The sequence below is a fragment of the Larus michahellis genome, chromosome 6 (genome assembly GCF_964199755.1).
Source record: "Larus michahellis chromosome 6, bLarMic1.1, whole genome shotgun sequence".
NCBI classification, from domain to species: Eukaryota; Metazoa; Chordata; class Aves; order Charadriiformes; family Laridae; genus Larus; species Larus michahellis.
In genome coordinates this window covers 9,263,794-9,287,529 of record NC_133901.1, presented here as the reverse complement: position 1 = coordinate 9,287,529, position 23,736 = coordinate 9,263,794, and the positions used below count along the sequence as shown (strand labels likewise).

Sequence of the window (23,736 nt, the reverse complement as noted above, 5' to 3'; positions counted from 1 at the left end):
ATGCTGTTTTCTATGAGTGATGTAGTTGGAAGTAGCAAATCCACTTGTTCGCAATCCCCAGCCGGGTAAGTGAGAAGTGGACTGTGTTTCTGAAATTGGAAGCAGATGAACTTTGTAGACATGCATTTATTCTTAGGTAGGCACAGTCATTTTAGACCAGAGGCTTAGTGATACGGAACAGATTCGTACCATGACTGGCATTGACCTAAATAGAGCCATGCTGTTGAGTTTCTGTCCGCCAGCAGCTGAGCTGGTGCTGCAAAGGCAAAAGGGTCTCAAGTAATGACTGGGGTCTGCACGTCTTCAGCGGCGATAGCTATTTGAGATGTGCATCTTAACCTCTTTAGAAATTCTTAACTACTGGCAAATAGTCTTCCTTTTTTTACACTTGAATAAAACACTGAGCTTTGGTTTAGATGAAACCAACATTTTCAGAAAGTATCTTGGATTTTTGTAGGCTTTGCAGGAAAAGTAGAAAATTACACAGTTCTATCACACGTGCTTCTGAACTGATAGCACTGTGAATCTGTTACAAATCATCTGCAGAAGTGATGGCTTCCGAGTGGCTGCCTACTCAGTGTGAATGTAGTTCACAGTACTTTTTTTTTTTTTTTTATTTTTTTTTTATTTTCCCTTCACTGAAAGCATTACCAGTTGTTGCTATTTACAAAGCAGGAACTAGAGGCTTCATTCAGCGCCGTGCCGTTGGCCAGGCAGCTGGAGAGGATGCAAACTGGGTGGCTAAATTCCCGAAACCCATTTCTGGGCAGACTCTATGCTCGGTGTTTTGCAGACACTATGGGCTGCGTCTATAGGAATTTGCCCAGACAAGAAGAAACAGTTGCCAACTTTGGTTCTTCACGCCTTTTCTTAGCGCATATTCCATGCTCTGCCCCCTCAGTCTCTGTCCTTATCACAAGAGTCTCACTTTATGGAGAATATGTTACTGCTAAAACAGAGGCATAGGGGAGGCAGTCTCTGCCTTAGCCCCCGTTTCTCCTTGTTTGAAGGCAGGGCTGATCGCACGTGCTGCCTGAAAGGTTACTGTTGACTGCTTAGGACTATGGTAAGATCCATTGTGAATCATAAAGATAAGTAAAATGAAACACGAACGATATTGAGATGGATTTGGACTGGAGATTCTTTAAAATGTGGTGGTACTTAAAGCTTTAAAATGAGTATCAGTATTGCAAAGCAAGAATGCTTTTTGTTGGTTTTGCATATTTTGCAATAAGCTTTATTTTCATTACTGGAGATCACTTTTCATAAGCATTTGAATATATTTTTCTTTATTCAGCGAGTTTTCAGCATAAGTTTCCATTTGTATTACCATTCTCCTTATTAGTTTCCTCATTTTTACTATGTTTTTCAAACTTGATTGAAATCTGTGTTATTTAGTCTCTGCGGCCGTGGGTTTGATCCCTCAGACTTTCTGCTAACCAGCTCCTGTTGAATTTGGTGGGAACGCTCTCTAGAGAAGACTTGCAGAAACCAGCTGCATAATTAAATCCATCTACTTCCTCATGAAAAACTCCTGTCCAATGCTCAGTCATTACAAAAACTTCTGACAACAAATTGGGTAAAAGAAGAAACAGAGCTGAAAGAGACCACCCAAATTACTAGAACCAAAATCAGCATTATCCCTCTCCTTTTCCTTTGTTCCAGAACTTCTGTCCATACTCCCACATCTAGGAAGAGGAAAAAAGACCACACTATTGACAGAGATCTTCTAAAATAACAATTCTTTAAAAATTATCAAAAAGGCATGCTTGTGAAAAGCTGCTCTGTAGCAGCCGTCCCCATGTCAAGAAAGGCAAAGGGCTCTCCTTTTTGTGGTGTTGATCTACAGCAATTTGGTCTTAGTCTATTTTAACAAAGGAGTCGTATTGCACTAGAACTTGCTGTTGTCAATGTTAGATTGTTCCCATGTGCTCTGCCTAACATCTGCTTGGTGTGTGAAGCCAAAGTTTCTCCTTTTTCTGTAGGCATTCAGAGCCATTTACTTCATACGGCAATGTCAGGATGAATGACAGGAAATTAAAGTTGAATTATTTAGCTTTGGAAAAGTGAACAGAACAATACATTATTGAAGAATGCCCAGTTGAAGAAACTAAAGTAAATGAAAGTAACTGCAGGTGGCCTAATCTGTCCTCCATGTACTTGGCCACAATTTCCCATTTGTAGAGAAGGCGAAGATGCCAACTCTGAGCAGCAAACATTGCAGCTTGGTCCGGTGTCTATTGTGGAATTTTTTGATGCAGATAACAGATAACATAGTGACTGCGTGGCTTTGATTACAATGGGAGTTTGTCAGAGAAGTTTTTAAAGCGACTGAGAGGAAGTTTTGGCAAGAACACTGTCACACAAACACGGTTTTTAAATAGTCGTTAAGTTTCAGTGATTTATCTCTATGGGTTCTGTCCAACAGCAAGCGTGGATGCTCTTTCCCAGGGAACTGAGGGAAAACGTGGTTGGCTTTCCAGGCACAAAACTGAAACAGCAAGAGGGTACTGAAAGGTTATAAACCGCTGGTTCCCAGTGGTATTGACAAGCAATTAAGCTAGCCTGACCATTTATTGAGGTCATGTGCCCTACCATCAAAGTTTGGGCACAGTTGAAAATAGCTCTGTGGAAGAGCTTCACAGCACCTTCTGTCAATTTGAGGAGCACAGTCAAACCGAAGCACCTGAGGACTTTGTATCACAGGAACGGCAGGGACAAATAGGGGTAACTGCAAGCTAACAGTTATTATTATTCCAGGTGTAGTCAGTATCCAGTGCATCAGAATGGGGGTGCAGCCATGCATCATCTGGGAATGTCCCCTAATCAAAGCAGGAAAAGAGGAGGTATCAGTTTCCATTTCTTTTTTTCCTCCAGGAGTCAAAGTCAGCAGTCCTCAGTCCTTTTTTACTGCTGAATGCTAGTCCTTGGTCATACCCAGCTTAGAAGGGGCACTATGAGGAATACTGAGAAACTGTAGAATTTGACAGTTAGATTTTTTTTTTTTTCAAGATAATTCCTTTCTAATGCCTGCTAAGCTGCTAATTGCTTAACTTGTCGCCCAGGAAAACATACAGTCATTGTGGGTTAAGGAGGAATGGAGAGAGCAGATGAAAGAATATCGAACGAAGTTTTAGCTGACTAGTTTACAGCAAAGTTGTGTGTACTGTCAAACAGGATTACTGCTGCTGAGCACCGTGGTTAGGGAGGTGAAGTCTGGAGCCAATGCCTCTTTAGAGGCATTTCGTCTTTGCCTCAAGCCTCTCCTAGCTCTGCTACTGCTGCACTGCGCTGCGTTTTATGGTGGGAACATATTCTGTGTCTGCTGCTGCGAAGACCAGTGGTTTTGACAGCATCGATATAGTCTTCTTGAGAGGTCTTGGCTCTCCCCCAGCCGACTGCGCGCCCGAACAAGTGGAACCGCACAGATCCTTGCTGTTCTCCTGTCTCTGTACAGAACCTACTCTTCGCCTCTGGGGAAATGGGGCAGGGACTGGTGTGCGGAGGTAATAAATGCCGCTTGGAATGGAGTGTGAAGGAAGTTTAACTTAACTTTTGCCAGACCATAGCTTGATTTATGTTTGAGGCTTAATTTAACTGTTGCCAGACCTTTTCACCTTCCATTTCTTTTCAATACAGTCATGGGAAAACAGCCCTCACCATAACGCTAGAAGTATCTTCTTCCTCTATGATGAAGAGGGGCAGTCTTTATGGATTTCTGAGAATTCTTTTGTCTAAATGCCAACATATGGTGCTCTCAGGTAGAACTGTATCTAATTACTCCTTTTGATTCTTTAAGTTTCTGAAAGTCTGATGTAAATGGTTAGTATTCTCTAACTGAAGATAGATAGCAGTCAATTATTAGTAATAGGTAACAATAAATATGGGTACAATTACAGAATTGTAAAATCATTTTAGAAATGATACCACTGTGCTCCTATGACAGGAAGTTTTGTTTTCTAAGTGTCTTTTTTTTAGAGAGTCTTCTGAGAAATGATCCTAGTGTCATTTCTATATTCACTCCTTGTGATTTATGCAGAAAGTTAATGCAGGAGTACTGGTGCATCCATAAAATTGGCAAAAATAAATGTAAGCTTGTGGTTTTGCCTGGCCAGTGATTAAAGATATATTTTTATTTAAATAGTGTACCTTCCTGATTCTGACTTTTTTTAGGACAATCAGTCACCCAATGATAGGCAAAGTTCTTAGTATGGGATTTTTAGTCCCCGTTTCATTAGGGGAAGAAGCAAATAAAGCAACTGAAGCAAATAAACTGATCAAAACCTGCTATAGTTTACATTTTCAAAATGAAGTGGTTTTACAAGTATATCGGGCTACTCCATTCACTGCTGTGTTCCTTCACCATAGTAGTGACTTATTTGTAAAGCACCACCTGCTATAGTTTGGGGTAAAAGAGACAGATAATTCAGTTGATGAAAAGTTGGTATTATTTGAGACCTGGAAAGCAACATGAGAAAATAGTTATTTCAGATATAATAGTTGCTGAAATGGAAAAAAAGTACAGAATGCAAATGACGAAGCAGAGACAGGGCTGGGGGCGGGGAGAAAAAATCTGCTCCCCAGGCTGGGGAGGGTTTGCTCTGCTTCCCACCACCACCCTGGCCCTGCTGAGAGGGGCTGCTTTTCCCATTGGAAAGTGTTTCAGTCAGAGTTTTTATCTCAGAGCTTTCACCTGTATTTCCAGATGAGTAAATTACTTGCATACAGACTATTTTTCAGTGTGATACCGATACAAACTATACATGGTGAATAAGCACGCTTTTTACATTTTCCCAGCGATACTGTTCTCTTCAACCTGTTCAAAAATTGCGCTTTCTGTGATGTCTCTTGTTCCATGGAGTAGGTTGAGCTGTTTCAAGGAGACAAAAAAATAAACATGGATGACCCCAGTCTGAGGCAGCTCTCGGCATCCCCTGTGTGCTAAAAAAAATGAACAGATTAACTCCGGGAGGAGTGTCCAGGTCTGTTCACTTCATTGGTCAGGGCTTCTAATGAGCAACGCTTTGTGTGAAGCCATTCTCATTTATTAAAAGGCTTTTTTTTCTTGCATATCTACTCACACTCCTCTGATTGCTCTTTTAATTACGTGGACTCTGACTGATGTGAATCAGAGTAGAAGCCGTTTCAATGTTAAAAGGTTAGTGACGTGGCAATGTCTCTAAACAACTGCAAAAATGAATGTAGCAGGACTGCTACATACTGCATTAATATTTTTGTGTCTGAAATGTACAGAGACAATGGCAATGGTATCTTACACAAAAATATTTTTCTTCTGTTTTCTTCTCAGTGGCAAGAGGTAAACAAGGTGCTTCTATAATTAACTTCTACTGACTTTTGCAGGGCCTTGGTCAAACCCAAAGAAATTTTAACTTTCTCTTTAAGAAGCTCTTTATAGGTGCTGATAGTTTGGGAATGTAGCTGACAAAGTGTGTACTTCACCCTTCATAATTCTCTGCCTGAATTTTTATTTTTTTTTGTAGTCTGAGATAATGAACAGTTTTCCTTTTCCCTTCATTGAAAAATGGGAACCTGTTATGTAGTAGGATTTAGCAAGATAAGATGTGACGTGGGGGATCACCAGCAGGAAATCCCACACTGGGATTATCCATCATCGTGGTAGTTGCTGGAAATGGCTGAAATAGGCACGTAGGAAAAGTTACAAAAGTTCAGTGAGTTCTGATGTAGTAAATGATAAGTTTAAGAACAGGAATCACAGATTCAGCTTCTTGGAGGATATATCAGAGAGGTTTGAAGATGGAGAGGTTGAGCTCTCTTTGTAGCTGTTCACCTTCAGAGAGGAAGTCAGCTCATCTGGTTCGCTGTTGCATTTTGAGGGGAAAATCTTGGGTTTTGTTCTGCTTCTAGATTGGTTGCAATGTTCTATCGTACATTTTTTTTTTCCATGTAGTTTATGATGATAGCTTTTTTGTAGAGACAACTTTGATTTCAGGTTATTCTTAGGTTTTCTTGAAAGCCAGCTCTCCCTGTTCGTAAGCATATTTAGATATGTTCATTAGGATGAGGATCAGATTAAGGTACGTGCTGTTACGTCAGTTTATAGGGCTTCAAATCTTGAAGTTATGACTATGCTTGGGATTTAAAAAAAATAAAATAAAATATTATGCCACACAAAACTAGAGGATATTTCTTTGATATATAACTGTTTAAGAAGGTTGCGAAGTTTGAATCGTTATTATTTTACTTAAGGCAAAACGGTCTAATAAAATCAGTTTGCACGCGTAAGCAATCAGATTTAGTTGCAAATTGTAAGAATGTTTTGTTCTGTTCTCACCACCCCGTATTTTTGGGTACCACGTGCCTGTAAATGCCTGGTTCCTGTGCTGCAAGGGCAAACTGACGGCCCTCTGTCCTGCAGAGCCAGGCTTGCAGAGACCTGGCTTTCTCAGGGATTGAAAGCTAATACATCAGAAGTGTTACATTGTCTGCTGGGATTAAATTTGTCACTTTTTCATTTATATGAGGCTGTGCGGAAGGAGTGATATTTAACAGTTCTTTTATCTTTATTCAGTATTTTGTTTGGAAGGTTTTTTTCCAGGCGAAAAAAAAAGATAATTAAACTAATTGTACAGATGAAAAGAACTGGGATATAAACTGGAAAAAAGGCAATGGCTGCTTGAAACTGATAGGTGATGTGTTCTGAAAGATAACATTTAGCTAAGAGGATCTAAGACAAAATACATAGTACCATTAAGTCAGCGTGACTGTTTTATATGAAGTAGCATTAGCAGGTTGTTTTCAGGTGTGCCTTCCTGCATGCTTTTGCTCTCAGCATTATGTACAAATTGTATGATTTAAAGCATTTCGTACTTATGTTTGTTGAATTTGATGTTTCCTGGTAGGACTAAAAAAAAAAAAAAAAGTTTCTTGCTATATAAAGCCAGTCATTGCTAATGTACAAATAGAATCAGAGAATCACAGAATGGTCAGGGCTGGAAGGGACCTCTGGAGATAATCCAGTCCAACCCCCTGCCAGAGCAGGGTCACCTAGAGCAGGTTGCACAGGAACACATCCAGGCGGGTTTGGAATGTCTCCAGAGCCGGAGACTCCACACCTCTCTGGGCAGCCTGTGCCAGGGCTCTGCCACCCTCAAAGTAAAGAAGTTCCTTCTCATGTTTAGGTGGAACTTCCTATGCTCAGGTTTGTGCCCGTTACCTCTTGTCCTGTTGCCGGGCACCACTGAAAAGAGCCTGGCCCCAAATTGGAAGGTTGTTGGAAACTGAAGTGTACAGCAGTGCAACAGCATTCCAACCTTTTCAAGAAAAGTAATTTGTTATTAAGAAAATATAAACGAATGGCTTATACAGTTTGTAAGCAGTGAGAAATCTATTCAAATATTACAAATTGTAAAACTCTGCTTTTCCCAGCTGGCAGTTTTGCATTGTCCAGAGCTAGGCGGTGCTGGGACGTGCTGCCTGTTTGAGGTGGGAGTGAGGAGCTACGTGTCTGAGATGCAAATAAAACACAATATGTGTAAAAGTGAATTATTTTGGTAGAAGTGCAGACATGAAACCCATGTTTTTGTTTTCAGATTTAACAAATCAAGTAGAGACAATTGGACTGAAGCTGCAGAAAGTAACAGCTGAGATGGACCACTACAAAAAGCTGTTAATGTAAGATTTCTGTTTGCGTGATTGTTTTGCCACTCTGCATAAAGCTGTAACAGAACACTGTTTTTTTCAGAGTGCTGCTCGTCAGGGGGATTTGAGGAGGTTATGAACAACAGAGAAAATATTTTATCTTCAAATTAAACGGCCTATATTTCTACCCACTGACTGAGCATGTCTGTCTGTGGGAGCAGGGCTTTCTTCCTCCAGCTGTGTTTAATGACACAGCAAAGAGGAGGATTAGGTCAGCTCCATCCCACCCTTCATGTCAAGGTGTAGGATACGTTTTGTGAAATCCACATAACTTCTGGACCAGAAATGTATGTGGAAAGTGGTGTTTTGCATTGTAGGTTTGGGATGGAGGGAAGGGTGCAATAAAACTAAACAGAAACTTTAGTATGTTATCAGTGACTGTGATTTTTTTTTTTTTTTAACCGCTCCCCCCCCCCCTCAAATGTAAATTTGCTGTGACTTTTCCCCATGCACCAGTGTGATATTGTGGTTTGTAATTTTACTGTGTTGTGCCTATACTCTCAAGTGAGAGTATGCAAAACCTAAATGAACAGAGCATGGAAAATCATTCAGAAATGGCATCAACCTTTATAATTCACTGACGAAAATAAACATTTCTGTTTCAGAAATGAAGCTCCAGAGTTATGAACTAGTACTGCCAATCTCAAGACCAGCTGTCATCAGTCTTTTTGTGTGTTTTCCTGAAATTTAAACAAGGATTCATTCTTTTATGATGTGTACTTTCTGCTTTCAGTTCCTATATTCAGAGGGTCTGATCATAACAAAGTTGCAAATATTTGGAATGCTTAGCAACAAAGTATTTTAATAATAATACAAGTATTGAGTATGAAAAAAGGTTTCATGAACACAGTTAAATAAACAGTAAAGGCTTTCCAAATGTAATATTAAAATTTCAGTGTAATTGGGGTACAATTTAATAAAATAACATATTCTATATCTGTTTAAATGTAAATACGAAGTTTAACCATGGCTATTAATCGGTGAAATGATGACATAATGACAAGAAATCTGCAAACTTTCCAGCCCTCTTACCTACAAAATTGTTATTTGTTCATATCTCACTTGAAACTTTCATGTGTTGCAAGATCTCACTTTCTGCTCCCAACATTAAGCGTGTTGTGATCCCAGGTTAGGCTGAGATGACATTGGAAGTGTAATTTCACGTTACTTTAAAACGTTAGCTCGGATAAACAGAACTGTCTGTTGTTTGCCTTTTAACTGAAATAGAAAATGCAAATTAGATAATATGTCAATAAACCTGATGTACTGCGTGAGTAAAGGCTGTTATTTCCTCAGACAAATACACAGATATGTGTTTTTTTAATGTTTTTTTAGGGTGAAATCAACAGAACTTGATGTCTGTCAAAATGAACTGAAAAAAATGAAATATGAAAATGGAATTTCTGAGTCAAGGTAAATGCTGAAATTATATGTCATAACATAGCATATAGATTTCTGAGCAGTGGGAGCAAAAACTTTACTATTTTAATGCAGCTTTTTTGTAATTTTTTTTCTTTCAGTTCTATTTTTGTGTTCACATCACTAGATTTAACTTCATAAAGAATATATAGCTTTTAGTCTAATATTTTATTTTCCAGGTACAAATGATTTCTGTCTATTTAGTATACATCTGTAAATATGAATATGGTAACTACAATGCTGATACTTTTTAATTTCTTCTGTAGACTTATGAAGGAGCTCAAGGAAAAGGAGGAATCTCTTCTAATTTGCCAGCAAGTATGCAAACATTTACAGGAAGAGGTGGCTGAGAAGGAGAGGAAAGAAGAAGATCTAAAAAGAAGAACCAGTCGATCGGAAAGTGAACTGGAAGCACTTAAAACTCTTCTTAGACAAACAGAGGAGGAGGTGGTGATGTTGAAACAAGAAAGGTAATGGGAGCTGAGACACCATGGGTAATCTCCTGTGACTGTGCGTTCTGGGAAACCTATTAAAAATAAAACATTCCTCCTTTGCCAGATCCTCAGCCTCACTCACTGTTACCGAAAGGATTAGATTCTGTAAAGCACCAGAGGTGGTTTGTGCCGATCGGGATGTGGGAGGAGAGGCAGCAGAATGAGGAGTGTGGCTATGGCACTGGGCAGACTGGGAGAGACCTGCTGGTCCCAGCTGGGTGTTCTGAAGTGCGTGTGTGCTCAGGACAGTCCTTCCCTGCCGCTGCCCCCTCTCATCTCTGGGTTTTAGGGCAAAACTCTAAAAGCTTTGGCAGCCCTCAGCTCATATCCTGAAATTTCGGAACTCATTGGATGGATTTTTTAAATTATTACAGTATAGACAAAACTTGAATGAAAAATAAAAAAAAAAAAGAAAAAGGCCTATTAAAAAAAAAGGTGGGGGAGGAAAAATTCCTTACTTTGCAGTCCAGGGCTTCAGTTCAAGCTTAATAAAAACACCCATTCCCATTTATTGCCATTGTTATAGCTGCTATTTGTTATGTGAGGCTTGTAGAGCAAAAGCCCTCGAGAATTTAAATTCTTGTAACTTACGTTATTAGCAACTTGCAAACTGTAACAACGCCATAAATATTACAGCATGGCAGGTTATTGGATGTGGTGTAGTATTCGGTGAAGGGTATGGACAACTTCCCACCAGTCTAGTCTTATTTTGAAGGTTATCAAATATCAACGAAGCTGCCATTTTCCCTGTATTTACTTTTCAGATGTGGAAAATAAAGCACTGAGCTTCTGAGGATTGTATTTTCTGGAATGATACCTAGTTTGAGAGCCTTTATTTTTTAGAATTCTGCAATTACCAACCTAAATTCACATTTTTCAAATTGCTTTGAGTGTAATCTACATATCTATTTTTATTCCTAACAGACACAGGCTTGTTTTTACTATTTAAGTGTCCTACTAGTAAATTTTCAGTTACTGATAAAATAGGTTTTCTTTTATTGGCAAAAAGGAAAGTGCTGTCCCCTACTTAAGACATGTCAGTACATTATTTGTTTGATTTGTGTACAATGAAAAATGTATTCAGAAAAGTGGCTTTTGGAGAAGATAAGCATTTTCAAGAGTGATGTACACCAAGAGGCATTAAGCTATTTTCATATTTAATGGGTTTGAATATTCCCTGTACTTTAGTAAGATATTACATCTTAATTTAAGAATATTTCCCTTCTACTTAAACCCCAGATACATGAGTTGTTCCAGGTGGTAGGTGCTAATAATCTAAGTTACAAGAATTTAAACTCTCCAGGGCTTTTGCTCTACAAGCCTCACATAACAAAAAGTAACTCTAACAATGGAAAGCACTTGGTGGTTTTAATTGAAAACCTATTACAATTTTTTAATTAATGATAGTAACATTCCAAGCTCATTAAATACAAAAATTTCTGGTTTGAACGATGTAGGATTTATTCAGTGTTCCTCAACATTTCACTTGAGAAATATTAAAAATATATGAGGTTTAAATATGTGTGTGTGTGTAAGAAAGATCAACTATAGTATTGTCTTTAAAATATAAAATTCGTAAAGCATGTGATGGCATTATGCAAATGCTAAGTAGTGATTACTTCTGTGCCTCTGGGCTCCAGGCAGGATTGCTGGGCTTATTGCACGGAATACTAAACAAAGAGGAAAAGACGAACCTTTGCCACAAAGGACTTAATTGCAAGAAAATGGCATACCACCAATCTGGGCAGAGCACTTATTTACATATGAGTTTTTGTGGTTTCTAGGGAGTTAATGCTGATTTCTCATCAGAACAGAACAGAGCAGCTGCAGGAAACATTAAGACAGAAGATGCGGAATGAAGATAACTGGAGGGAGAAGGTAATAGTGGATGTGCAGTTGGCATCCTTTCGATTTCTCTATTTATTTTTTCAGTTGTAGTCAGCTGTCACGAATGAGTACAGTGAGCCAGATGTTTATCTCCTCAAGTGCAAACATGTCAATAGTATTCTTTGTACAGGAGGTTTTAATGGGTGATCTCTCTACATAGGTTGGAACTGAATGCAGAAGGTATTTAGTATGAGCGTTTACAGACTTGGCAGATGTTCAGATCTGATCCGGACTTCCCAGGTTTCAGGGTATTTGCAAAGTGACTGTGTTAGGAGTGCAGCCCCCTGCAAGCCCAGGTGTGAGGAGCAGAACTGAGCCCCCTGGACCTCTGATCTTGCGAGCTCCGTGCTTTCCTCGTGTGCGCTGCGGGAGGGGGTGCATCGGGAAAAGCCCAGTCTCACGGGCCATTGTTCTACACAAGCTCCAAGGAGGTGAACATACAGAGCCCACCCTGTTCTGTGTGCAACAGTCCGGGTTATGAACCCCGAACCACAATTCTGCATGGGGGAGTGCATCGGTGCCTGGATTTGTTTCCTGACAGATCTGGCAGAGAAGCATAGGAAAGCATATATTTAATATTGAAGTAGTTTCCCAGTAAAAACAAGGTTGGGCATTGTTGACAAGATGCAGAGAACACAAAGCCTTCCTACGTGCAGGTCAGGTGAACTGAAACTGAAGATGGCTATTTGTAAAACAAATCTAGAAAATAAATAATAAGCAGATGAGCAAAAATGTCCTTTCCTTAGAAGACGGGTATTTGCAAACCAAAGCAGAGCTAAACAAACAAGCTGTTGTAGCATAGCGATTCTGGAGCCATCGGGAGTTGCCGAATAGCAAAAGGCAGCGGAGATGTTAGCTGTTCAGCTGACGAGGAGGGCGAGAGGGATGTGGATATCCTGCCTGGTACTCAGGGCAGCTCTGGATACAGGATATGTGTTCATGTCATCCCTGGGACGATTTTGTCACTCATGGCAAGAGACAAATGAAGAAGTAACGTGACAGTTTTATCCTTTCCAAGTCCTCTGTGAACATGAAATTTGTTGTTGTTTTTGATATGAACCCATAGTTCCTGCTGGTGTCAGGACAAGTCCCCCACATGTCCGGAGAGGAAAATGACACTCCAAATTAGCAGTGTCATCTAGCTCAGATCTGAAGTACTCGGAACAAGCGTTGCTTTCAGCCTGGAAGTGCAGAGGAGCTTGTGCAACCTGGGGTTCAGGGTATGTGTACCCCTCCAAGCAGAGAGGCACCTCATTCTGCCTCACTTGGCAGGCTCTGCGTGCCCACAGGCTGAGCAAACAGCTCAGTGGGAGATGGGTATCGCTTAGTGAGCACACACACAGCTGATTACAGCATGGGAGCCTCGGCAGCAGGTAGGTAGTGCTGGCTGTTGGCTGCGGTGGGGCTCTAAAGAGCACGGCAGTTAGGTGGAGGAGTGTGGTTAGACTGGGGAACTGGGAAGGGAGACATGGCAGCGGAAATAAGGCATGTGGCTCATCCATTCACTTGAGCTGAGGATCTTCACAATTAAAAAGAGCTAAAGGAGTTGCACAGTGAAAGTCCCGGAGCTAGAGCGGACCTCTAGCGTGAGAAAGGCTTCTGCTCCTTCTGCTGACCTCTGCCATCACCAGTTCCTTTCAGGCAGCTGCATCTCTGACAAACAGGCTCCTGCTAATGACTCTGCTCTTTCTTTACTTGCTTTCCCTTCAAATCAGAGCACTATGAAAATAGAGACTTCAGTGCAATTTACTGTGAAAATACCTCTGTATTTTATTTGAAAAGACTTCACACTCCTACGACTTGGCTTCTCCGTGAAACGACCCATCCTTTGTTATTTTATTCATTGACTCTTACAAAAGCCTGCAAAACCACTTTTATACACCTTCCCACCTAGGCTCTTTTGGTAATTGGATGATGGTTCCTTTCATGGTGAGGAGGAAGGGGAAGGTGGGAGGAGAAAGATACACCTTCCATACATGCATGCTCCTTTATACGTGGGCATTTTTCCTTTATTTAATGGAGAGAAGAAAAAAAATAAAATTAAGTACAGGCTACAGATGGGAAGGATGGTTGAAATACATCCAGGGGTACACCCCGAATTCAGGGGGTAACTGGCTTGGTTGGGGGGCAGAGTGGGAAAGACATTAGGTCTAGTCCTGGTCCACGGATGTAGGATGCAATGTTATGAAGACAGCTGAAGGCAGGGCAGCACACCCTCCAAGCATCTCACCGCGGCCATGCCGGGGCTGAACGTGTTGCACAGGTCATTTCCACAAGCTTAAACTCCTGTTAACATGGGTTTCTTGTTAGAAGGGTTTCCCACCGCTAGCTGCATCATTGATGGGTATCATTGCATTCTACAAAGTTAAGTTATAACTTGTTAGTCATCTTTTAGTAGGTACTTGGGTTTGGGGTCTTCCCCGGAAAAATATTTTCAGCTGATTCAAAAAATAAATGTGTACGTCCACTGCGTGTGCTGATTGAACAGGTTCCTTAGCTAATTGCACAGCTGGTTGGAATGGGGCAATGCTACAGCTCCTCGTTTCTACCAGGCTTTGAGCAGGCTCTGTGCGTAACAGCAATCTCAGGAATCGGGACCTTTGGCTCGGCTCTGCAGGACAGATCGCTTTTTCTTCTGGTTTTGGGTCATGCTGTAAAGTTCTGAGCTGGAGACTCTAACTGGAATTGGAGAGTCCAGCTGCCAGTCTCTTGCAGTGGGATTTGGAAAGCTGTTTACTGTAAACAACCCTGAGCATGTAAACTCTCTTTTAATCTGCAACACTTTTTACATGAGCACAAAATAAACCCCAAACTGAATATAAGAAGGAAAAAAAAAAATCTGTGAAGGAAAAAATTGAAAACAGTGTTGAACGATTACTCTGGCTGTTCTGATTTAAGTCCTACATAATTGATGACTAAAATTACTGTCTTTTTCTTTTTTGATTGAGTATGTGATAAGTGTCTGAAAGCTTTATTTAGTCTCAGGAAAATTTTTTGACTACTAGCCATTAAGATCGGTTACATTTCTTTTAAAACTTCTTAACCTCTCTGTTGCAGGATATAATTTTAGAATGAGGTCACACTGTCTGCATAATCACAACGTATTGTTCAAGCTGACATTAAAACGAGATAAAGGCTGCTACTAGTAAGAGAGAGCAATTACAGCTTTGGTATCACAGCCATTAAAATGCAGTGAATGTCAAGTGCTCTAAAAATGTTCTCATCAGACAAAAGAATCAGAAATGTGACAAAGTGACAGAGTTGTCTTTCTCTTGGGTCAGTGTGCCATCGCATAAGTATAAAGTGTTCCAGTTTTCTATTTAAAATACAGATCAACCTTAAATAGTTTTAATGGAGGAAAAAAAAAAATCTCTTTCAAAAGATTTTAAGATTGATGTAAACATTTGTTTTATGGTTTTTTAAAATACTAATTAATGAGGGGCATGTAAGTGGTTTTAAAGCAATTAGGAGCCATTACACTTTATTTGAAGATCAACTGCCATTTTATTTCCTTTTGTGGTTATCAGCTATATTAGCTTCAAGTGTTAAATGTGAAAAATGCTTGTATAAGCTTCAAAATGAGCTCAGGTTTTTTTACTGCTTTTATTTTTTTTAGTCTTTGTAATCAAGTAGCCTCCAACATATGATCTGCTTCTGTAATAATATGTAGAGTTCATACACTTGGGTTTCTACAATTAGAATCCTAACTCCCATATCTAATAATGTAGAAGATAAGTCTATTATAACAGTAATAATAAGAAGAATCTACTTTGAGGATCTTACAAATATACCAGTTTTAAGCTAAACCTCAGTGGGGGATTTGTGCCTGTTCCATGCCCAGGATTTGGTATATTCATGATTTACAAAATAATGAAAATATTTCCAGTTTATCTTTTCCCCAAAAAGAGTTAGGGGCATTTGTTATACTTTTGCTCACAATTAGTGTGTGAAATTAGATAATTGTAATTAAGCTCATTCTGGGCTTTTCTGCTTTTAATGATTTTAAGTAATTAGGCTAGTGTTGTGCATGTGTAATGTGCCTTTCATATTCTTTCAGCGTGCTACAGTTAAGTCCATTAGAATTCAGCCTGCAGAAATATAATATTAGCATACTGGTTTGGGAAACATATTTTTCAAAATACAGCCTTCAGTATTTCCTCCAGAATCCAGGCTTTGGTTTTCAGGAAATTAAGGCTGAATTTTAAAATTTGAGTTTATAGTATTAAATACGTGAGATGCCTTAAGCACTGGGATATTTTACTCAGAGTTAGCAACTCTTTCACTTATATTTCTCCACTTTTTTGTCCAGAGCTTGTCCCACATACATACCATCAGTGCCGTGTTGTCGGGACCCTAAAATGAGCTGGAGCTGCTCCTCGCTGCTCCCTGGAACCTGGGCTGGCACTGGGGCCAGAGCGGTGGCCACGTGCCATCGTCACCGGGGGATGCTTAGAGAGGCAGGCATCCCGCTGATGCCTTGCTGAGAGGTTCCGTGGAGGTTCCTCTATACACTCCTTCCCCTGGGTTGCTGGGGTTTAGAATAGATTTAGGGGAAGGGGGATGTTCGATAAAATCAGTAGGCGGTATTAACGTGCACTGCGCTTCTAAATTGCAAGACAGCACGTGTGGAGTATGTGTCATCTGAGTGTGGTCCCTGGGAGCAGACAGACAAACATTTCATATGGTAAGTTGCTATTCCCTGACAAGGCTGAGTGGCAGAGCAGGAATAAAACGTGATTTTATAAGAAGGAGTTAAAATCTTTATATCTTAATATTGAGCTTATGGCCTAATCTTAGCACAGTATATGTCGTTACTGTGAAATGTATAAATTTGCTGCATTTGAAAATAATAATGAGTTGAGTTTTACCTCCAGAGCAAATCCTTCCAGCAAAGTTGTCGTCTATTTTAAGAACCAACTAAGGACTTTATAGTTTAGTGTTTTCATAGTGATTTAGCATGAAGCTCAACTAGCTAAATTTAGGCATCTAGCACCACTAGAGACACCATGGGGCTTGTGAGACACCTTCCCGGGGCTGCCGGCTGTGATTCAGTGCCGATACTCTGTGCAGCAGGAGCCGTCCGTGCCAGCGGGAAGCGGGAGCTTTCCCTCTCCAGGCTCCAGCAGTTGCAATCATTTGGATGTGTTTGTTCAGCACCCAAAATCTCAGTCTGCCAAATTTCACGTCCCTTCATGTGTGGCGGTGTGGAATGTAAAAAATATTTTAAGGTGAGTTGCTAGGTGTCATTAAAAAGCACTTGTTGCCTAGATGGAGATTGATCTGGCTAAAGGTGAAGCACGACACAAAGAAGCAATTCTTAAAGTCAAGGAGGAAGCAAGAGTTGAACTAGACATTGAGAGACAAAAGCAGCAAGAACTAATCACAAAATATCAGAGAGACCATGAAGAGCTCCAGAAGAAGGTGTGTAACACTCAAGTGAAACGTTTTGTGCCAGCAGATAATATAAACTTCTCAGAAATAGTATGTGAAGGAGTAAAACCTTCTTTATGTGTAGTACTCTATCTAGATGATACAATATTTTTTTCCCAGTCTTAAAGGTCTTTTCCAACCTAAAGGATTCTGTGATTACATATGTTTCAATTCATATTTTTTTAAAGGAACAGGTTAATAAGTAATTATTCCAGTTAGTTAAATGGTATGGAAGTTCTTCCTTTGCTCGCATTTTCTCTACCCGGAGTTCATCTATGTCCACAGACTGCAGTTGTTAATTATTTTTAAACTGACAACATAATTTTTTAAAGGCCTTGGACTGTTCCAGGCTATGACAAGTTGTCACAAAACCCATCTGCACTGTTTTCTTCCTTCTCAAATTAGTTCAGCACCAATGGGGTAAGGTCCAGTGGCCAGCCATGCAGACCTACAGTTTTTGAAGTTTTCTCTAGAAATTGAAAATGGTACCTATAACTTTAGTTTTCAAAAGATTTGACACATTTCTTGAATACTGGAAAAATAAAATACATTTGATGAAATTATATTGTTATTTAAAATTCATTACATTACACAGTGTTTTAAAAAGCTGAAAATAACAGTTTGGCTTAGTTAACTTTACAAATATTGTCTATGATTTTAAAACCCTGAAGAAATGCTGGCTTGCAATAAAGAAGTTAAATTTTCCCATTTTTACCTCTATTTTTCTGTTTGATCTTGACATACAAATTAACCTCTCCATTCTGAGTGAATTTTGATTAATTTACAGCTCTCTGGTATTCTTTGAGGGTATTATGTAAATTCTAAGCATTTATTTTTTTGTCCCTGAGACATGTATGGTTGCATTTGTATTTTTTTTTTTCTGAAGTCAACATTTGTTTGATGCTTGATTCTACGTATCTAATGATATCCACTGAATGTAGACTAATGCAATTTTTGTCTAATCTAATGCAGATACCAGGATTAATATCCAGTGCTACTAGTAGCTTAAGGATGGAGACAGAAATTCTTGAAAAGAAGCTACAAGATGCCCAAACCAAACTTGCAGAGAAAGATGAAGATAAGGAAAAAGAAATTCAGAGCCTTAAAAGACTAATTACTGAACTTGAATTTACACTGACAGTGGAAAAGAACAATAATGAATCATTTCTGGATAATATGAGGAAAGAAATTAAACACAAGTCAGATGAACTGGAAAAATTAACCCAGGAGAGGACACAACTGATTCACAATTTGAGTCAAGTTCAAGAGGAGGTAGGAACATGACCGAGGAAATGCCTTGCTATTTTTACGTAGAGACATGTGATTTCTAAAATCATTCAAAGCATCTATATTTCAGAACCTGTTATGTACTGCTTTAAAACCCATTGAAATTGAAAGAGTCCATCATAATTTCACAAATAAAATGTATCACGAAATATGTGACATTTTTAATTCAGCAAGTACTTAAACTAGTATTTTATTTTTAAAAAATACATATTTTTCAGGTCCTGCAGAGCATTTGTTTCCTAGTCTCACATCATACTACATAAACATGAGTAAACAATAAAGCATTCTTTGTGTTTTTAAAGTAGAAGACATGGACATTTCTCATTTTTTGAACGGGACAGCAACAATCCTTCCAGTAATCTTACTTATTTTCGAAGTAATTTGTAAGAAAAAACTTGATACTGTCAATAGGAATGAGAGTAGACACAGTCCTCTTCTGAATGGCTTCAGGAGCAGAGATTGCATCTTTTAATGTGGGGGTATGTGTGTACATCCTGCCACGCTAACGGGGATGTATCCCACCTCCCACCAGTAAATCCACTTTCTGTAACTCAGGAACGCATAAAAATTAATCAAATGTGAAAAGAAATTTGACTGATGGACATTCTTACCACAGGCATTTGCTGAATGTTTGGAATATAATGGGAAGGGAGGAGAAAGAGGTGTACTGCTCTATGAGAAATGTGAAAACAGTGAAGTCAGGGACTGTAGATAAGATCAGACTGGAATGTCCAAAGTAATTAAGTGGCAGAAAAAAATTGGTAAACAGTGAAAATGAAACCCTTCAAAATTAATTAGGGCTTGGGTTGATATTCATTTCTTCCTTGAAAAAGGTTCAGAAACACTGCGTTAGTGAAATTAGAATGATGCTGGCAGTGATTCTGGCCTGTGCCTATGGAAAAGGCTCTTTGGAAAGATGTACCTTCCTCAAGTGCTGGTCAGGAGCTTCAGCAGAGTAAGGAACACAACACACTGTTATCCTCAATCGTGAGATTCCACCAGCTCTGCTTATGTTCTTAGTTTTCCCCGCTCTGAAACAGAGTTCCTCCTCTGATATAATTGTATTAGGAAATGGGCAGATAAGAGTGGTTGAAAATTCAAACTGGCTTTAAGATAAACTTTGCACCAGGATAATTGCTCAGATTTGCAGGTAACACTTCCCAAATAATTTCATGGACTGTCAGTGACCATATGAGTGGCGGGGAAAGTAACATCTAGCTTTCTTTCATAAAGTTGTCTGCAGAGTTAGGTATTCAGAGAGTAAGTTATTTTGATATTTACATCTCTCCCACTTCTGCTTCTGCATGTAGATATGTTCCTTCTCCAACAGCTTCGCTTGCAGTTGGCACAGAGGTTAGACAGCCTGAGCAGAACTTCTGTGTTTCCACTCTACATCCGCTACAGATGCTTTGACCAAAGTAAAATTTTAAAATTAAAAAAAAAAAATTGATCAACAAAGGACTTTTAATTTCTCCATCATTTTTCAAGTTTTGATGGGAACACGCATGCAAAACTCTAGTAGTTTTAGTAACCTCTTCTTGGCTAAGCAGAGCTTGCCACCTTCCACTTTAGTGGGAACACAGTTCTGTGCTCTGACTTTACTGACACCAGTATTCGCCCTTCAAAACATCAAAAAAGTGCTATTGAGAGGATCTTTTTTACACATTGTCTTCCCTGTATACGCCCACTGTCATAATCACGCGGAGAATTTCACGTACAAATGTTCGCCCTCACTTGAAGGCGATGAGTGGTCTGACCCAGCATACAGCTCATACTTTTAGCACTAAGGAGGTTTACGTAGAAAAGTTTGCATCCGGGCGATGAGGCTGTGCGTGACTGAGAGTGTTCTCTGTTTGAGTCGATCCTCGCTCTCTGTGTTGGAGACTGCCCTCGTGGTTGCTCCCCTTCCATTCTCACGGACCTCCTGGCGTTAGCAACTATTGCTTGCTCAGAAGAACAAAAAAAGTGGGTATTTCCTGCTTGTATTAGTACTTTCAGTAGTTCTGACTTTTATGACTCAATTTAGTGATCTTCTGTTGCATTTTATTTACTTTTTGTTTCAGCTGAAAACCAGGAAAGTTAACATCATAAATAAGTTCCACATAATATACCAACTTGGGGACTTCTGTAATACTGAGACAGTTTCAGTTGTCTGCTCAAGGCCCGGTACCAGTCACCGACCACTTAAAAATCAGGAATCACAGTGCAAAGTTTGTGCAAACCACTGGACTGAAAATCATTTATCTCAATTAATTGGGAAATAATAATCAATAAAGAATGCCGGCACAAAAAATCAGTGCATAATTATTTAAACTGCAGAGGAGGATAACTTCTGGAATATCTTATCATAATGAAGTGGTACGGTAATACTCCAGCTGCGTACGTCGTTTTTTCCTTTCTGAGAACAGCATTCCCAGTTTCCCTCCTAGTTGGAGGATGGGCAGGAGATCAGAAGAAACTTATGATAACTTACCTTGTATTTAACACTGTCTCCTGAGGGAATGAAGGGTGTGTAAATGCTGATGTATGTCCTTTGAACGACTTTCAGAGAAACCAAAATATGGGGAAATATTGAAGGATTTGTGTGCATCAGTGCCCTCCAGCCACCCCTGCCCTAAGCCTGAGGAGCTGAATAGGCGCAGGTTTTGACTGATGGCATTTTGTAAAGCCAGTGTTTGTTTCTGTTTGCAGAACACTCTTCTCCAGGAAACGGTGCGCAGAGAGTGTGAGGAACGCTATGAGCTGACTGCAGCTTTGACTCAAGCCAGGGAACAAGTACTGGAACTAAAAAAGCTGAGTGGAAACTTCCCGTTATCGCCGTGTTCCTTGACTCAGGGCAGCCTAACCTCCTCTGCTGCCCTGCTCGCTGATTATGGACAGAAAAGCTGCACAAGCCCTGGTGCTGGGAAAGAAATCAATCTCTCCGGACAGTTTGGTATTTCAAGAGCTGCTAAGGCACCCACCTCCAGTAAGCGTACCAGCAGTGTGGGCTTGCCCACCCTAACCCCACTGCATCCTCCAAGGGGAAGGGCGGCTTCGCTGAACGAGCCCAGGAGCAGGATTGCTGCGGTTATGAGAAGACAACTGAGTCAGCTCTGACAGCTACCTATACAGCATATGGGACACCATTCCAGTGCATCCAATGACCATTTACTCGTGCACCCCTGGGGTCAAATCTTAGCCAATGCAATTCGTGCATTCTGCAACTTTAAGTTAGAGTTTCGTATATTTTTTTATGCAATAATGTTTCTTTATCCATTGCATAACAATGTAATTACATGCTATCTACATTTCAAGGTGAGAAAAGTAAAAAAGAAAAAATATCGTCTCTCCAAGAATAGCACATCTTCAGTAGGTGTAATTAAAATCATTGCCAATTTCAGATACTGTTTTCCCAAACCACTTTGTTGGAATTTTCCTATTTTGTGTGTTCTCCTGTGTAACTTAATTGCTCATTTCTGTGTAAAAATGTGATTTGTTAGGTTAGAATCAGATTTTTGCCATTATTTAATTGAGTAGTGTTATACTTGCAAATATGCTTAGGTCAGTGAGACTCGCTAGTTGTGGAGTATCCGTCGCTCAGCATGAAAACGTGGCAAATCCGTGTGCTCGGTAGACTAGCCGTCAGCAGGGACATAGCCTCCTCTGTGTGCAAGTCTTCAAGCTGTGCTAATTAACAAGGAGTTGAAGACTTAATACATTTTGTCCAAAAGATGGTTGCCTCTTGAATTTCATCAGAAAAGTGTCTTTATGTTAAGCATGATTTTTGTCTTCAAAGGAGACGGGCTGGAGTTCTCTATAAAATTGTTACGCAGGAGGAGCAATATTTTTATTTTACTGCTTGATACACGGAGCCATGGTTTGTTTCAGAGCATGAAAAGCCCAGACGAGTCTTGGTTGTCTTTGTTAGAGTGTGGATGCTGCAGAATTAGCTGCTTTTCGAACAAGGCAGCTCTACGGTTGGGACAGATTGTCAGTGCGGAGCACCGGGTGGGCTACGTGCAACAGCGATGGGCAGCACAGACGTAGTCTGAGATTTTACTTAATGTGAGACCAGATACTCAATTTTTTTGGTCAGATAAGCGCAAACAGGGCCGATTTGGTGATAGTAACCACTACTGGTGACAGTCTAGTGCTCATCAGGCAAGGAGAAGTGATGAAGCAGGCCCAAGTCATCCTGGCAAGTCCTCTGGGCAGAGGTAGACCTACCATGTAGACCCAGCTTGGGCAAGGGCTTGGGCTGGGGCAGGAGCTTGGGGCTGAGCTCCCGGGCTGGTGGCAGCAGTGCAGAGGTGGGAGCCCCAGGTATGGGGGCAGTTCAGCCCTGTCAGTGCCCCCAGTGCCCCGAGAGTCGCTTCTCTTGAAAGATCGCTGTTCATCTTCTTCTGAGACCATCAGCTGTGACTTGGACTGAAACTCTGTGGGAGGTAAGTTAGAGGGGAACATTTTGGAGACTCTCAGAGGGTGCATATGAACAGGTAGATGATGATGACTGAAATTGCTTGCTTCTGTTTAGGTTTTGGGACTGGGCTTGCTCTTCGCTTGGAGTCATGGAGTTGCTTCTTCACAGGACGCTTTACTTGTAAACCCAAATACATTTATAATTGCACCATGAACCTTGACCTTCCTGTTATTTCTGAGTGATGAGAGAGTCTCTCTTCAGTGATGGAGAAAATCAGAAAAGTTTCGTTGAATCCAATGTCATGGCAGGGAATGCATTTTATTCAATACAATCAGTGAAAGAAATGGCCATTGTAGATAGAGCCTCTGGGTCTAGATTTGAAAGGACACTTTGTCTTAGCTTTTGTTCCCACTGAAACCATCAGTAAGCCTTACCTGATTTCAGTGGTAGCAGAGTGTATCCAAAAGCTGAAAAATCCTCTATTCACAAATTCCAAAAGCAACAAAAAAATCAGTATTGCAGAAGTTACTCTGGTAGCTGCTGCTGCATAGAGGTGGTGTAGGTGCTCTGCAGTCGCCTGGCAGATTGAAAGGACCCGAACTTGACCGTCTTATGCACTGACCCCAAAGAAACTGTTGCCAAAAATTTGCTAATTGGGGGAGTGTTAGAATCAAACACGAATACTGTCCCCAGGAGAGCGTGGACTCAGCTTGGTGGTGATCTGAGTCTGACGATTCACCTTTCAGCTTTCCTCAGTTTTGTCTCAACAGGAGGCCTGGTGGCCACCTTGCCTTCCCTGATGCAGAAGGCCCCGGCTGTAGCTTCCAGCCCAAGCATGTGCTGATAGGCTGCATCCACCTCTCCTCTAGTTTTACTCGACTGGGATTGTGCTCAATACCAATTGACAAATTAATTAGGCAATGGTGACAGTGAGTCTTAAGCGCAACCAAGATAACTGGGAAACAGTGGGAACTGTCTACAGGACCTGCTGACTTTGCTCAGATATTTGTATTTTTCTTAAGGATGTTAAAAATTGGAAATATCAAAGATGTGAAGGCAATTCCACTGTGAAATGTAAGCCTCGGGAAATTAATTTTTTAGCAATTCCACGAATGTAGAAAGAAGGGATGGGGAGCA

At 40.3% G+C, this 23,736-nt stretch overlaps 1 protein-coding gene across 3 annotated transcripts in view; it reads left to right on the top strand.

The window, feature by feature from the left end:
* LEKR1 (leucine, glutamate and lysine rich 1) overlaps positions 1-22,811 on the top strand; it is a 62,675-nt gene extending 39,864 nt beyond the window's left edge. For 2 of the 3 annotated variants that reach the window (XM_074592006.1, XM_074592007.1), the window contains 7 exons: positions 7,572-7,653; positions 9,016-9,093; positions 9,366-9,569; positions 11,378-11,471; positions 16,749-16,901; positions 17,883-18,182; positions 20,889-22,811. In XM_074592006.1, the coding sequence (XP_074448107.1) occupies positions 7,572-7,653; positions 9,016-9,093; positions 9,366-9,569; positions 11,378-11,471; positions 16,749-16,901; positions 17,883-18,182; positions 20,889-21,296 (1,319 nt within the window). In that variant the 3' untranslated portion in view covers positions 21,297-22,811. The remainder of the gene's footprint in view (positions 1-7,571; positions 7,654-9,015; positions 9,094-9,365; positions 9,570-11,377; positions 11,472-16,748; positions 16,902-17,882; positions 18,183-20,888) is intronic. The other variant, XM_074592008.1, reaches the window with a different exon arrangement.
* The last annotated feature ends 925 nt before the right edge of the window (positions 22,812-23,736 follow it).